The sequence below is a fragment of the Camellia sinensis genome, chromosome 6 (assembly GCF_055761805.1).
Source record: "Camellia sinensis isolate YWXY chromosome 6, ASM5576180v1, whole genome shotgun sequence".
NCBI lineage: Eukaryota > Viridiplantae > Streptophyta > Magnoliopsida > Ericales > Theaceae > Camellia > Camellia sinensis.
In genome coordinates, this window is record NC_138966.1 from 124,253,305 (window position 1) to 124,269,152 (window position 15,848).

General features: G+C 33.0%; 1 protein-coding gene and 1 non-coding gene across 2 annotated transcripts; both read left to right on the forward strand.

The window, feature by feature from the left end:
* Positions 1-2,988: 2,988 nt before the first annotated feature.
* On the forward strand, positions 2,989-3,074 carry TRNAM-CAU (transfer RNA methionine (anticodon CAU)). The gene is given in 2 exon segments: positions 2,989-3,026; positions 3,039-3,074. It is a non-coding gene; the product is annotated as a tRNA-Met (tRNA).
* Positions 3,075-4,692: 1,618 nt separating this feature from the next.
* LOC114300372 (photosystem II 22 kDa protein, chloroplastic) lies at positions 4,693-8,000 on the forward strand. The gene is made up of 4 exons (XM_028245262.2): positions 4,693-5,114; positions 5,210-5,323; positions 6,783-7,026; positions 7,651-8,000. Exons 1-4 carry the CDS (start codon positions 4,902-4,904, stop codon positions 7,890-7,892), a joined length of 813 nt encoding a protein of 270 aa, XP_028101063.2. The 5' UTR covers positions 4,693-4,901; the 3' UTR covers positions 7,893-8,000.
* Positions 8,001-15,848: the final 7,848 nt, after the last annotated feature.

The following is a 15,848-nucleotide window of genomic DNA, read 5'->3' on the forward strand; positions in this document are numbered from 1 at the left end:
AATGGTTTCGCTCTTTGTGTTTGGATTTCCAATTATGAAGTAAAAAAAGAAAGTGAAGGGGGGAAAATTTAGCCTAGCCTCAAAGAATGAAATGTTTGGTGAAGTTTTTGAAGAATTAAAAACAATTATATATGAGAGTTATACATTATCCTAACAACACTTACATATACTCGCATAATAGACTCAAAACTCTATTTCAGAAACAGGATTCTCTTTGGTCCATATGGCGATTTGAACAAGTCTATTCCAATAGAATTTGTAGATCATTAATTAAAAAAAAAAAAATCAAATTGAAGAATTTGAAAATATTCATTCATTTCTTCTTATTTTCTGTGTCAATTTTTTTTTTAAAAAAAGTCAATTTTCTATTTTATTTTTCCTGTGATCTACAAAGTCAATTTTAAAAAAAAGATTTTTTTTGATTGAAAGTGTCCATTTCTTTTTCCTTTTCTTATTAGTCGATTTTAAAAAAAAAAATTCAAGAATTTTCGTTCTTTTTTTGTTTTTACCTCTACAATAAATCTTAAAACTTGTAGTTTGATAATAGAATATTTTTAAAAAAATTTAAGGAAAATTTACCCATAAATCCTAGTTTCTGAAAAGTTGAACCATTTAGTCCTAAAAGTTTTCTTATGCTCCATTTAGTCCCATTTATACATCATCATGATGTTCATGATGTAAATGAATCTGATGTTTCATTCTATAATTTCAAAATTTATTGAAATCTGATGAACATTAGATGTTTGAAATTTAATGTTTGAAACATTCATCCTATAATTTCAAACATTATTAAAATTTGATGAACATTAGATGTTTGAAATCTAATGTTTGAAACATTGTAATGGGACCTTTCAGTCTATAAGAAAACTTTTAGGACTAAACAGTGTATAAGTTATTAATTTAAGATTTATTGATGCATCCCCCAAAATTTAACTTTTTATGAAAAAATTATATTAAAAAATAGATAAATGATATAATTAAAAAAATATAAAAAGACAATAAGTATACTATTTACCCAAAGCTCAACCTACCCTCAATACCAAAAAAATAAATAAATAAATAAAATAAAAAGACTACTTCATCAGACTGATAGGATAGGGTGTGTTTAATCAATAATTTTTTTTTAAAAAAGTGATGATTATTTTTTAAAATTAATAACACATTAGTGAAGTTCTTAAAACTTTCCCAATTTCTTTATTTCTTTAAAAAAATGATGATTATTTTTTCTCACTCCATATATTGCTTCGGTTGATGTGGTAAGTCATTGGCTTGTTTAGAATGATATAAATAAATATATTTTTAAATTTTTATAAAATAATATACAAAAAAATAATAATAATAAACAGATAATATAATCTAAAAAAGTATTAAAAAATGGTACTTACATAACACAACTCAAATAAGCTCTAATACTATGAGAACTTAGGAAAAAAAAGAAATAATTACTTAAATTATAAGAAAAAAAAAGAAAAAAAATTATAATTTCTCTCTTGTTTGTTTGGATAAGTAAGAAATAAAAGAAAAGAAATGATTGTAATCTCTCTCCTTCTTGTTTGGTTACATTTTATAAGAGAAAAAAAAAATTATTTTATGTTATAGTACCAAAATAACATTTTTATATTTTTAATCATTTTATTTTTACGGAGACAAAATTAATATTATGAAAATATTAATTTCTTTTTTTTCCCAATCTCTTCACTTTTGAAAAGATCGAAAATAAGAATTATAAGAGAAATGAATTTCTCTCAATTCCTTTCAATTTTTTCTCATTTCTCTCTACTTAAATTATTCAAACAAATAAAAAAAATACATATCTCTCAATTTCTTTTATTTTTCCTCCAACTCACTCTATCCAAACATAGCGTGACTTCTCAACAGGATCACCAGATGCCTCCACTAGTTGTGGAAGGTACGCGAACCCTCCAGAAAAACATGACCGACTCCCTCTTCTTTGTTTCTATCTCTCCAAGCTGAAACAACAGGAAAAGAAAAGAAAAGAACAGAAAATTTCGAGAAAGGGAGGGAGAAAATGTTCTTCTTCTTCGTAGGAGGGGTGAACCAACAGGTCGGGCAGGTGCTGAAATCGGGGGCAGGGAGGTGCATAGCCTGCGGATCACGAGCCGATCTGGTGGAATACGAGAAAGTACTGCAGCTGTTCTTCGTCCCCGTCTGGCGGTGGCCCGGAAAAGAGCCTCTCATGTACTGTAACAACTGCAATAGCCTCTTTCCACCAAAGTTTTCTCCTCCGCCGCCGCCATCCGCCGATTCTCCGCCGCCGCGGCAGCTTCCCGATTCGGCATTTTCGGACGTCCTTCGCTGCCAATTCTGTTCTCGGGAGGTTGATCCCTCCTTCAGGTTCTGCCCCTTCTGCGGTTCTTCTCTGTAACTCTCTCTAGACGGACGCTATGTGAAGAGGAGAGAAGAGAAAGGAAAATTTAGGGCACGTTTGTTTAGGGTTTAAGGGTTTATGTAAGGTTTGGTTTGGGGATGGTATTTTTGTACAGGGGTCTGTGGCTAAACTGGGTGGAATTTCAATAAATTGCTGATTTTTTATGAAGGGGTTTACCATTAATTTGCATATTGGATGTTTATTCAAATTGAACCCACGAAATTTGCTTGCGGAGTGATTTTCATTGATTGGTTTGTCAAGTCGATGGTATAAACTAGAAGCAAAGCAGCTTCTATAAAATATCTTTTAAATCCTGAGATTGCGTTTAATCAATAATTCCAGTCTCTTCAAAAAAAAATAAATAAATAAATAAATAAAAAACTGTTTTTATAACTGTTTTAATTCAACCAAAACTAGCACAAAAAAATATATATATAATTTAAAAATTCAACCAAACAAGCCTTCCATTTGGAATGCCCTGGAAACATTGGTGGTCACTACAGGGTAAATCGTGATCGTGATGTTTAGATTGTTAATCTGGCCCGATCATTCAAGTATAAGTATTATATAGAGTCGTAGATGTAGTTTTAAAGCAAGAAGGGGTGGTGGCGCAGTTGGCTAGCGCGTAGGTCTCATAGCTTTCTGAGTAATCCTGAGGTCGAGAGTTCGAGCCTCTCTCACCCCAAACTCCTTTTTTTATTTCTAGTTTAAGCAGGTTTGATTGAATTAAAAAAGAAGTTGGATAAATGAGATATGCAGTAGTGATTATTGTGATTTTTTAAGTTTTATTTTCATGATCTGATTGCAAGTGTAAAATTGAAAATAAATGTGATTTTATGAAGGTGTTATTAAAAAAGAAGTTGGATAAATGAGATATGCAGAAGTGACTATTGTGTTTTTTATGGGATTTGTTTTAAGTCTTATTTTCATGATCTGATTGTAAGTGTAAAATTGAAAATAAATGTGATTTTATGAAGGTGTTATTAATATTCGATTAATTTAATTTTTTACAGATATATATTTATGAATTTTTAAATAAATATTTATGCTCAATTTAATTTTAAAATTGAATCCACAAGGAACAATTCATTTATAAAACCATGTGTTAAAATGATGTAATTGGGCAAGCTCATGTGAATTTGTCTCATCTAATTTGCTTTTTTTTTTTTAATTATATAGATATCAATTATTAAATAAAAAATGATGGTACAAAAGGGTAAAATTTGACTTTATGAGTGTAAAAATGATGAAAGGATACATGCCTCTTGGTTAGATGGCATGTGGACTGTGTGTGTGGTGCACAACTCCAGCCACTGGGTGGGAGGCGGACTTACTGATTGAGTCAAATCTAACCGACACCCTTAACAAAATTCCAAAAACTCTTCTGTCATGATCTTATGCATATTCCATCATAAATTCCTAACACTTGCAAGGAGTTTATTTTTAAAAAAAAAAATTAAAAAATAAACTTTTCTAAAACAAAAACCGATCTTATGCCGGGTAGTTTCAATTCATCACCCTATAAACATAAACTCGGAGTTCGAGCTGTTAATGTATAATGTATATGGTATAATATATTATAGGACAGAGCATAGAAAGCATAGGATTCTTTTCTTTCGGTTGTAAAGGCCAAACACCACTCACACACTTTCATTATTATGCATAGCTTTTGTCTTCTCCTTTCGGTGCTTCCTCTATAAAAGAGCATCACTCTTGTAACCAATTCAATATAAAAAATACAACATTCATTCAGATATCTCACATATCTCACACGAGCAACGTTTTTTGTAAAATTATTTTAAATTAATCTTTCAATGTTTAAATTGTATTTCTTAACAAAGTTTAAATTTTATGTACTTTAATTGCACGATATAATTGAAATTTCAAGGTATTGAAATTTTAATCGCAATTATGTACATAAATTGTGACTATAATGTGTTAAAAATCACGATATTTTGTTTAATTTTTAAAATTGTTTTTGACTTATTTTTTTTATATCGTTAACTAACTTTATTTTCCCTTCATATTACTCTACGCGTCTAATTTATAGATGCATTTAAAATGTAAAAAACAATATATAAAAAAGACTATATGAAGGGAAAAAAAGTTCATTGACTAAAATATTATAATGTTTTTTGCGTCTTTTTTTAGATTCAAAATTCACTAGAAAAAAAAAAATCAAAAATAGTAAAAAAATAAGAAAATAATTTTTAAAAAACAAATCAAAGAAATAGAATTATAAGGAGAGGGTCCGTACAATAAGTAACTTGGTGCACATAGCATTAACATTATCTTGGAACCATAACACAATGGAGACGACGTGGTCACTCTATTTGCCCATCACAAGCTCTCACACCCTATCCACATCATCAACCTTTCTCATACACACAAAACCTCTTTAGCTCCTTAAAACACAAACCCTCAAGAGATAGGAATTAAAAAATAGTAGTATCTTTGTTCTTCTCTTCACAACCATCAAGAAAAAAAAATATCAAAACAGAGCTAGATATCTATGGCTCAGACCATGTTGCTCACTTCTAGTTCAAGTGTCTATAGTCATGCATTGGATTTGAAGAGACAACCATTACTTGAAAGTCTAAGGCCCAAACCATTCTCTCACATCTTACTACCTCCACTTCCTTCTTATTCATCTTCTTCTTCATTTCATCAGATTACCACCATTGCTCTCTTCAAATCCAAAACCAAAGCTGCCCCTGTCAAGAAGGTCTTCTTCTATCTCCTTATTTTTTAAAAATCCTCTTAAATTAGTTTGGATTTTTTATTTATTTATTATTTTTTTAAAATTTTTATTGGTAGCAGGTTGCCGAGCCTAAGCCGAAGGTTGAAAGTGGTATTTTTGGCACGTCGGGTGGGATTGGGTTTACAAAGCAAAATGAGCTTTTTGTGGGTCGTGTTGCCATGATCGGCTTCGCTGTGAGTATTCGGATCGATAGAATATTTACAAACATCACATAGATTTTGTGATTTTGTGATCTCTTAATATATACTGTTTGTAAATACTTTTGTGTTCAATAGTTATTTGTTACAAAATTGAAATAAGCTTTAATTTTCCTTTCATGCTAATTGTCTTACATTACAACTCCAATAATGACCTAGAATTTGAAAAAATTTATAAAAATAATATGACAATATTATTTTATAAATAAAAATTGTATTTATAGGTGTGTTATTTTAAAGTGAAAGGTCTACCATATTATGTACAAAAATTATATCTATATATATTATTTGTATATTATTGTCTTTAAATTGATGGTACAGATTTAAACTTGATATGATGTGAGTCACAGAAAATAAACTGAAGTCACACATTTTAAACTCCATTTTTTCTAGATAAATACAATTACTCAATTCTTATAAAATCACTAAGAGTATCTCCAACAGTACATCAATTTTTTCATCAAATTTGAGTAAAAACTTACTTTGATGTCAAGTGCTCCAATAGAGGTTTTTGGAGCTTCATCAGACCACTGGTCGACCAGGCAAAAGATCGGGCGGATGTCCGGCCGATCGATCGGCCAGTGTAAATTTTTCTTTTTTGCCTTTCAGTGGTCGACCGAGCAGTTGATTGGCCAGTACAATTTTTTCACAAATTGCAGTCTTGACTTGGTCATCCAGAAGGACATCTGGGGGGACATCCGGCAACGGTAATAAACAGTGATTTGATGAAAGACACATCGATCTTCAGTTTGATGAAAGAACAGTGAAATTCTGGATTTGACACCTATTTAATGAAACCGTTGAAGCACAAAAAGGAGTCTTTTTTCACCAAATTCAAATTTAATGATAAATTTGAGTAACCATTGGAGATGGTCTAACAACTAAAATGTGAAATTCTACTATACACACCCCTTGAAAGGGGTGTACCATATATACCCCTAGTTCTATTATTTTTTCTTTAGTTATGGTCATTTTTTTTTATGACAATATTTTAATTATGATTCATGTGGTGTTTGGTTATAATTTTTATTTTATTTTAATTATGACTTAAAAACTATGGAGTTATGCTAATTTTTGATCTTGAATAGCAACACGTTTCTTTTTTAGTTATAAAGTGCATATAATATAAATCTTTTGAGAGATATGTATCATAGTCTTTTCCAACTAAAATATACCCACCAATCAAAATCCTATAGATAAATAAAATCTTTCCAAAATTGAATGGCATAAGTAGGAAACAGAGTTCTTTGTCTAGCTGTCAATGGTAACAACTCGCACTTGATACATTGACATATAGAGGAAGCATCACACCATTTTGCAAATGTTATGGTCACATTATTCTTATTATAAATTAAATTCTATATAAAAATTCTGTAAGTATATATATAGAAATATTTTTAATGCTAATTCTAGTTTGGTTACAAAAACTGTGCAGGCATCTTTGTTGGGAGAAGCAATAACAGGGAAAGGAATCCTAGCACAACTGAATCTGGAGACTGGAATTCCCATCTATGAAGCTGAGCCTCTTCTCCTCTTCTTCATCCTTTTCACCCTCCTCGGAGCCATCGGAGCTTTGGGCGATAGGGGTCGCTTTGTTGATGACCCCCCTACCGGGCTTGACAAGGCTGTCATCCCTCCAGGCAAAAGTCTCAGATCAGCATTGGGTCTTAAAGAAGGAGGTAACAAAACTCATTGCCACAACTACAAGTTTATGCCCAAAACTATCTCCAAAGAAGACATTATTGACTAATATTCATTTTCACATTCCAACAAAAAAATAAATAAATCTAGTGAGATACATCATCATGGTATATGTTTTGAGAATGTCTATGTGTATGTGTTTGATCTGTTTTGGTTGGAAATTAAGTTTCAAAATTTTTAAATAAGGAATTATATTCTTTTAATTAAAAGACTTAATTTAAATTGAATTGAAGAGTTGTGTATATACCATGCCCCCCTACACCTTCTAAATATACATTCAAGATTACTTCTCTCTCCATATCACTATTGTATTATTAGTAACGATGCACAAACAAAATTTTGTACAAAATTTCTATATACAATTATGTAATTTTTTGTGATGTCTTCATTTTTAATCACAACAATGTTTACATTGTCCTTCCAATTTCAAAAATACCATTAACACATCTCCCGTCAAGTGATTGTTATTTATAGCAGTATTATGTCATTAGTACCTACACGAAGAGAGGCTAAAACGACTTTATGATAACGATTCATAGTTTGTGTTTATGTTTAATTGTTTGTGATATGTTTTTACATTTGAAATTGGTTTCATATGTTAGGTCCACTATTTGGATTCACAAAGTCGAATGAGCTGTTCGTGGGACGATTGGCTCAGTTGGGAATTGCATTCTCTATAATTGGAGAGATAATCACGGGGAAAGGAGCTCTGGCACAGCTAAACATCGAGACAGGAGTTCCAATCGGCGATATTGAGCCCCTTGTGTTGTTCAATGTCCTCTTCTTCTTTGTTGCCGCATTGAATCCTGGAACTGGCAAGTTTCAAACAGATGAAGAAGAGTAGATGATGCTTGGTTTATGTTTGATTTTTACAAGAATCTGTCATGTAGTTTCTATTTGTGCGTTATAGTAATTTCAAAATTTCACAACTAGTGATTCTTGTTTCCCAAAACACTTCTCTCTTTCTCTCTCTCTCTCTCTATGGATGTGAATGGTGTTGAACAGCAGAAATCCAACCTGGGCCATTCTTGCTACATTTTTGTTAGGACCGAGCTTGTCTTCAGTTCAGGCATCTGAATTGAATGTCCAATCTGAGTATTGGATGCTCACCACGTTGGTATTTTATTTTTTAAATTATTGGTTTAAATTTTTACTATAATCTCAATTGGGTCAGTTTTTTCGTTTGGCTTTATCATTGAATTTGTAAATGAATCTAAATTATTAATTTACAAATAATGACATCCAGTGCTCGGACTGTTTGGATGCACAAATTGGAGACAAACTCGGTCTAAAAAGGAAATGATTTATCTCCAGTTTCGATAAAACTACAACTGGCTTGAGTTCAGGGCTTTGGACATGTGCAAACTACAAAATATGTTTTACTTTGAGCTGTGTTCGAGAACTATTTTCACAATTTTTCCAATCAATCTTGTTTTGCATGGTTGACCCACTAAAAATACAAGACTATATATAAGTCATTCTAGGTCAATTTGTGGCATGAAAATATATATGTTACAAAAATGTAATAATCTTATACAAATATACTTGATGTATGATCGGAGCACTACTTTTTAGTGACTAAAAGAAAGTTTTTGTAAGAGGAGCTAAGTTTGAGCCAACTAAATTAATTAGGCCCAATAGTCCAAGGTTGATGGGCCCAAATTTATCACAAGTCCAAGACTGGTGGGTCCGGATTTATCGCCATCAAACGGGCCAAATCGCTCTAAGCCTCGAAAGGGTTCGGATCCACGAACTTAGAGACTTACTATGGCTCGGACTCGAAGGGTTTGGATCCACGAAGCTAGAGATCCGAAACACTTGGCTTCGAACGGATTCAGACGCAATCTAGAAGTCACTCCATTAATGAGTCCCAGAACACTTGCGGGCTCAGAGCTTTCCGAGATCTACGCACCAGAACCATGAGCGTAATGGAGTTCGAACAAAGGACCCGATCCTGAGGGCGGTGAGTGGAGATAAATTCACTCTTCGGTTAAACTAGCCTATATCCGGGTCGAGGTGGCACGACTCCAGGGGGTCCATGAGACTCGGCAATATTTAGCGGCGGGGGGGTCCTCTAGGACTACCTCGGCCCTTTGGGATGATTGGGGATCATTGGTCAGGTGTGGCTAAGAAGAAGGGTTCGTCGAAAGGTTAATCTCCTCTTCGGGGTTTTCCTCATCCTCGAAGAGGTCATCTCCTCGGACAAGGTGGTTAGAGAGAATATTTCCCATGTGCCTTGCACATGGGCTCCATCCTACATCATGAGGTGCTTATAAATAGCACCCACCTATAATTTTACAAGAAATGGATTTTGGAGATTTAACTATTGGGAAAGAACTAATTTCCCTTCTCCATTATCAACCTTGAGAGTAAAAGTGGGAGATTCGTGGGAGAGCCTTGCCATTATTCCCTCTTTAGCCAGTTTGCTTTCTTCTTCACTCAATCTCTTATCTCCATCATCTCCTTTACTCTTGTGTTCTTAAGTTGAGACTATTGAAGAATCTAAGCCTCTCATCATCTTCTAGAGAATTTGAAGTTGTTCTTCAAGGATCTTCGAATTTTCCAACTCCTTTCTTGAACCCCCTCATACAGTTTTCAATCTTGATTAACTTATTATCTAACATACTAAATTACTTATTTATATCTTTAGTGAATTTTTTATAACTTTCACTCAAAATATGTTATTTTTTTAGGTTTGTCAAGACAAGTCTTTTGCAAAAATTAAAAAAATAAATTCGTAATTAATAGAGGATCTCCCCTTCTCTTTAAAAAAAAGGGGAAAAAAAAATTTTGATTCTTTTAATTTTATATATAAAAAAAATGGGGAAATTACTCATAGGTCCCATAGGAAAGATGTGATCTCCATTTAATCCCATAACTTTTTCACTACACCCAAAAGTCCTTTTCTCTCTCTCTGCTTTTTGCTTCCCTTCCTCTCTCGTTTTTTTTTCTACATTTTTCTGTCACCGTGTTTGTCATGGAAGAGGACCACCGGTGATCATATCTTTCTCCATTGATCGGGGTTCATTGATAACCACCAAGCATTGAAATCAACTCCGACGAAGAAGATGATATATTTTCCGACGAAGAAGATGAATGGATCTACTTAGATCTGATATAGATCTACTCAGATCTACATCAGATCTGAGTAGATCTACATAGATTTGGTTAGACATCCGTCTTTCCCCTTCGATCTCTTTTTTTTTTTTCTCTCTCTCTGCTATACACTTCTGTTTTTCTGTTCTAATGGAGAAAATTTTCGAATTCTGAATAAGCAGTTTTCGAGTTTTAGTTACAGGCGGTGAAAACTGTAAAATTTTGCAGTTTCAAATTTTTTTTTTGGTGCTGGAATGAATCATGGTTTAAAACTGTAAAATTTTGCAGTTTTATAACATTCTTTAGAACTGTAAAATTTTACAGTTTCATAACATGTTTTTTAATTTTTTTTTTTCCGGCAATATTCTAAACATTCCGGTGAGTCTCCGGCGACCGTTAAACGGAAATCCGACGGTAGTAAGATGTGAACAGTGTCTATAAATTAAAAAAAAAAAGAAAGATTTTTTGGTAACAATTAAAAATGTGTTGGACTAATTGGTGCAAGTATTTTGTTTTGGGATTAATTGGATTTTGAACTTGTTATATGGGACTTATCAGTAAGTTACCCAAAAAAAATTAGGGCAGTCTACTAGATGGACGTAAAAAAGTTTTAATAAAAATTGATATGATTTTTTAAAAAAATTCACAGAGATTCAGATATTCCCATGGCCACATTAGTCAGTTGATTGCTGAGATTCGAGCCCAACAGATGAGGCCCATACCATTGGGGTCTCCAGCCGTAACGTTAATTTGACTGGTTTTTTATAGGCCTTCAGTCCATTCAAATAAAGTGTGTCAAATGAAATTTATGCTTGTTAGGTATCATTTTCATTTCATTTTTATTTTCATGCTTTTGGAAGAAATGAAAATTCAAAAAACATGGTGCGAAATATGTTTTCAAAAATTCAAAAACAAAATTTTAGTGAACTCTGAAAGTGGATGATTGTTTTTAGGATTTTATTTTTCAAAAATAAATTTTAAAAACAGTCCGTCAAACAAATTTCCAAACATATGAAATAAGTACCCATTTATCATTCTCATTAATGACCCGTTATTTGATTTGTTTAATTGTACATGAAATTTTTCTTAGATATCTTCATTTTTTAATTATCACATGAAAGTAACTCATGATAGATACAAATTGTGATATTAAAGATAACAAAAGAGCTATTAGAAGCATCTCAATTACTGTGCAATTTTGTCCATAAACTAAATTTTCATAAAAACTGAGAAATTTCTCATTTTTTTTGTTAACTGTGAAATTTTTAAGTTATGAGATTTTTATTATCTCTACAAAAGATTAGGGGGATCTTTTTGTTTTTGTGGAAGTGATTAAAGAACATTCAACTAACAAAAGAAAAAAAATTCTATTACACATCCACAGGCATTTAATAAATCCAAACAATCCCAAGAAATATCCCAAAACAATACAATGGAAAAGATCAATTTGTATGCACGGAAAGATTCAAACCGCTACCCTTTTAATGAGATGTAAAACTCTTGAGCAAGAGTTAGCCTAATGGCTTATTCTATCATTATGATTGCATGGTGGATAGTTTGGTGGATGTTCTTCAATGAGAAAATCATCAAACAACATACGATGTTTGTTTGCTGGATTATGTCTGGAGTTGTGTCTTCAACCTGCATAGCTATAGGCACCTAGGGTAGTGTCCGTGGGGGGTTGATTTGATTCCACTACAGGCTCTTTGTGTTCTTGATATGAGACACTTCTCTCTGAGTCACTGTTCTATCTTGTTTGTTATTATTGTGCTCATGATTCTGTAAAATATTCATCTTCCTCTTAAAGTTTTTTTCAAAAACTTCATTGAGCACATATTAGACCTTGTTGGGAATATACTATTTTAGTAACTTTTTGATTTTTTATGAAAAGATGTGTAGAAAAGTAGATAGAGTGATGTAGGGCTCGTTTGGGAACAGACTATTTTCGTAATTTTTTGGTTTTTTGGTTAAAATATGAGGTAAAAAAAAATAGTATGTTTGGAATGACTTTGATTTTTTACGAAAAGATGTACAAAAAGTAGAGAGAAAATGAAATATTTGACTTTTTTGTATAAGTTATGGGCTTTATGATTTTTTTAATAACTTTTTTATTTTTAGACTAAAACAAGCGCATGCCAAACGAGACTTTATAGTGACTTTGACTTTTTGGCTAAAATGTATAGTTGACAAATGATGCCTTAGTATATCACAAAATAATTCAGATATAGGTTAAAAAAATGGTAAATCATACATGTACTACTTGTAATTTATCTTTTGTGGCAATTTGGATCTTATAATTCCAATTTGTATCAATTTCATTCTGTAATTTTTCACATTGTATCAAATTAATCTAATTGATAACATTCGTTAGGAAATTAGATAAAATTCAAGGTTAAAATGATCAATTAAAATAAGAACGAACCATTTCAAAGTAGACAATAACTATTCAATCACTTTGAGTCGAGTGAATTCCTAAAAAGGCATTATCAATTAGATAAAATTGATATAATGTGAAAAGTTTAAGGATAAAATTGATGTAATTAGAATTATAATAGTAGAATTGACGTGGGCTAAACTATAAGACTATGATTGTAATTTGTTCAACAAAAAAAATAAAATAAAAATGATGGGTATATTTTTTTGATCATTAAATGATGGGTATAGAGCTAGATTGATTGATTTTGACTATCACGTGTGATAATGTATTTATCTAAATTATATGCATGATTTTAATGAATGTGGTTAGCTGTCCTATGATCCTATCTATTCAAAAGTGGTCTCCAATATTTGTGAGCCAAAAAATAATTCTTTGTACTGAAGGATTTCAATTATGTAGATACCAACGAGGCATATCAAATCTTGTGTTGTATTGTAAACAAGTCTCTTTAGGATTATTTTTATGAAATTCAATTTCCATTGCTACCTTTTTTTATTGCTAAAAGGGAGGGAAAAGGGTGGGCAACTCAAGAAAGAACCAAAGAAAAGAAAGTAAGTTTAAATTCCCAGCAACCAAACAAAAGATGATAACAATCCAGCCCTAAAAAGTTAAATTGTAGAAGAATCATGTCATGTGCACTGTTCTTGCTAGAAGAGGAATTGAAGAGAAGATAGAGAAAAAAAAGAAAAAGAAAAGAAAAGAAAAGAAAGTTTATGGAGAGGCCTACAAAGGTGTCTAAAGTCTTGGTTGGTATTTGTTTATGAGTACTTTGGAAGGGTGGATAGGAGGCTCAACCTCTGTGAAGTGTGACCAAACAATGTGCTCTCTTTAAAAGTTGTTTGACTTGGAGGGCTTTGCTAAAAAGAAAAAGAACACCTTTATCTAAGAATGAAAGAAAATAAAGCTGCTGCCCTTTATTGTTCTACCCACATTCTCTTCATTCAATGGTGCATGACAGGGTTGAGGGGCCTCTCCTCCATAACTTTCTCTCTCCAACATTTATTTTAAAATTTGTTATATTATACAAATATAAAACTATACAGAAGGATATGATACAATGTTTTTTAATTTAAAGTAAAAATTGATTAAACTGACTTATAATTTTAAAATCGTTTGCCACAATCGTTCTTCTGAAATTTTTTACAAAAATATCATTTTCCTTCTGAACTTCATATCTATGCTTTTCTCTCATAATTCTTCTGTCTCTCATAACTTTCATTCCATTTTTCATTTCCATTCTTTGTTTTTATAATTTCTTAATCATATTCAATAAAGCTTCTGCCACATGTGTACTTTGAGACTTCTTTAAAAAAGGAAAAGGCAGAGACCGACCTTGAGTTTCAAACGTAATAAAGAGATTAAGAGACAAACTAATAGAAAGATTAGTGACTGGCCAAACAAAAAGTAAATCTTTTGATTATCAAACACTTTACATCAACCAAACGTAACAAACTTCACATAATTCAATGAAGTTCTGAAAGCAACAGAGTTGACCCAGTAGATAAGGCTTGACACTTCAACTATCTCAGTTGTGTTCAATGCTAGCATCTCCTTGATAACAAACTTGTCTATATTATTATTATTGAATGATCAATCAAAAGAAGTACAAATATATAATCTAATAGAGTTAAACTCTAATCAAATTCTAACAACCTAAAGGACTATACTATCCTTAATGAAGAATATAAACTACATAATTCACACCCCCCCTCAAACTGAGGATGCGAGCGCAGAATGTATTGAAAGTTTGCTAAGAAGAAAACGAAAATGAGCAACAGTGTGAGTCTTCGTAAAAAAATGGGCCAACTGAAGAGAGGAGGAAACAAAATGGAGAGTAATAGTGCCAGCCTGAAGATGCTGTCTGACAAAGTGACAATCTATTTCAACATGCTTGGTCCGCTCATGAAAGACTGAATTATGGGCAATTTGGACAGCACTCTGATTATCACAATACAACGGAGTCGGATCAGAAAGAGAGACACCCATATCAAAAAAAAGCCACCGAAGCCAAACGATCTCAGAAGTAGCATGAGCCATGGCACGATACTCAGCCTCAGCGGTGGAACGAGTAACAACAGACTGTTTCTTACTCTTCCAAGATATGAGAGAATCGCCGAGGAAAACACAAAGACCAGAAGTAGATTTGCGATCAGAGATGTCACATGCCCAATCAGCGTCAACATAAGCACGAAGAGTCAAGTCCGAAGAGGCAGATAAAAGCAAACATTGCAGCAAAGTGCCACGAAGGTAGCGCAGAGTACGAAGTAAGACAGCCCAGTGTGTGGAACAAGGAGCAGAAACAAACTGACTGAGAATGTGCACAGCATAGGAGATATCTGGACGAGTAACGGTGAGATAAACAAGGTACCCAACCAACTCGCGGTATAAAGTGGGATCCTCAAGAGGAACGCCATCAGAAGTAGAAAATTTAGCATGCAACTCAAAAGGAGTGTCGACAATGTTGTCATCAGTGAGATTGGCACGAGAAAGAATATCATGGGCATACTTAGTCTGAAAGAGAAGATACCCAGTAGAAGAAGTAGCAACCTCAATACCAAGAAAATATCGAAGAGATCTTAAATCCTTCATCTTGAACTCTTGAAACAACTAATGCTTAGCCTCCTCAATAGTACTATAATCAGAGCCAGTGATGATCATATCATCCACATATAAGAGAAGAAGACCAAGGCCAACAGAAGTGCGCCGAACAAAGAGAGCACAATCATGATGACTAGGGTGAAAACCAAGCTGAAGTGCAACAGAGTGAAATCACTCATACCAAGCATGAGAAGACTGCTTGAGACCATATAGAGCATGGGGAAGACGACAAACAACATCAGGATGGTGAGAGAGACCCGGTGGAGGGTGCATATACACTTCTTCAACAAGATGCCTATTCAGAAAAGCATTTTTGACATCTAGTTGAAACAAAGGTCAGTGATGGGCAACAGCAACAGAAATAAGAGTATGAACAGTAGTCATCTTGGCAACGGGGGAAAAAGTCTCATCGTAATCAATCCCATACTCCTGAGAAAAGCCCTGGGCAACCAAACTAGTTTTGTACCGTTCCAAAGAACCATCAAAAAGGGTTTTGACCTTATAGACCTATTTACGGCCCACAATATTCTTGCCAGCAGGTAATGGAACCAAATCCCAAGTTTGAGTGTTAGCCAAAGCAGTTAACTCGTCATGCATGGCAGCAATCCAATTGGGATCATGACAAGCTTCCTTGTAGGACCTGGGTTCAAAATAAGTATGAAGACAAGA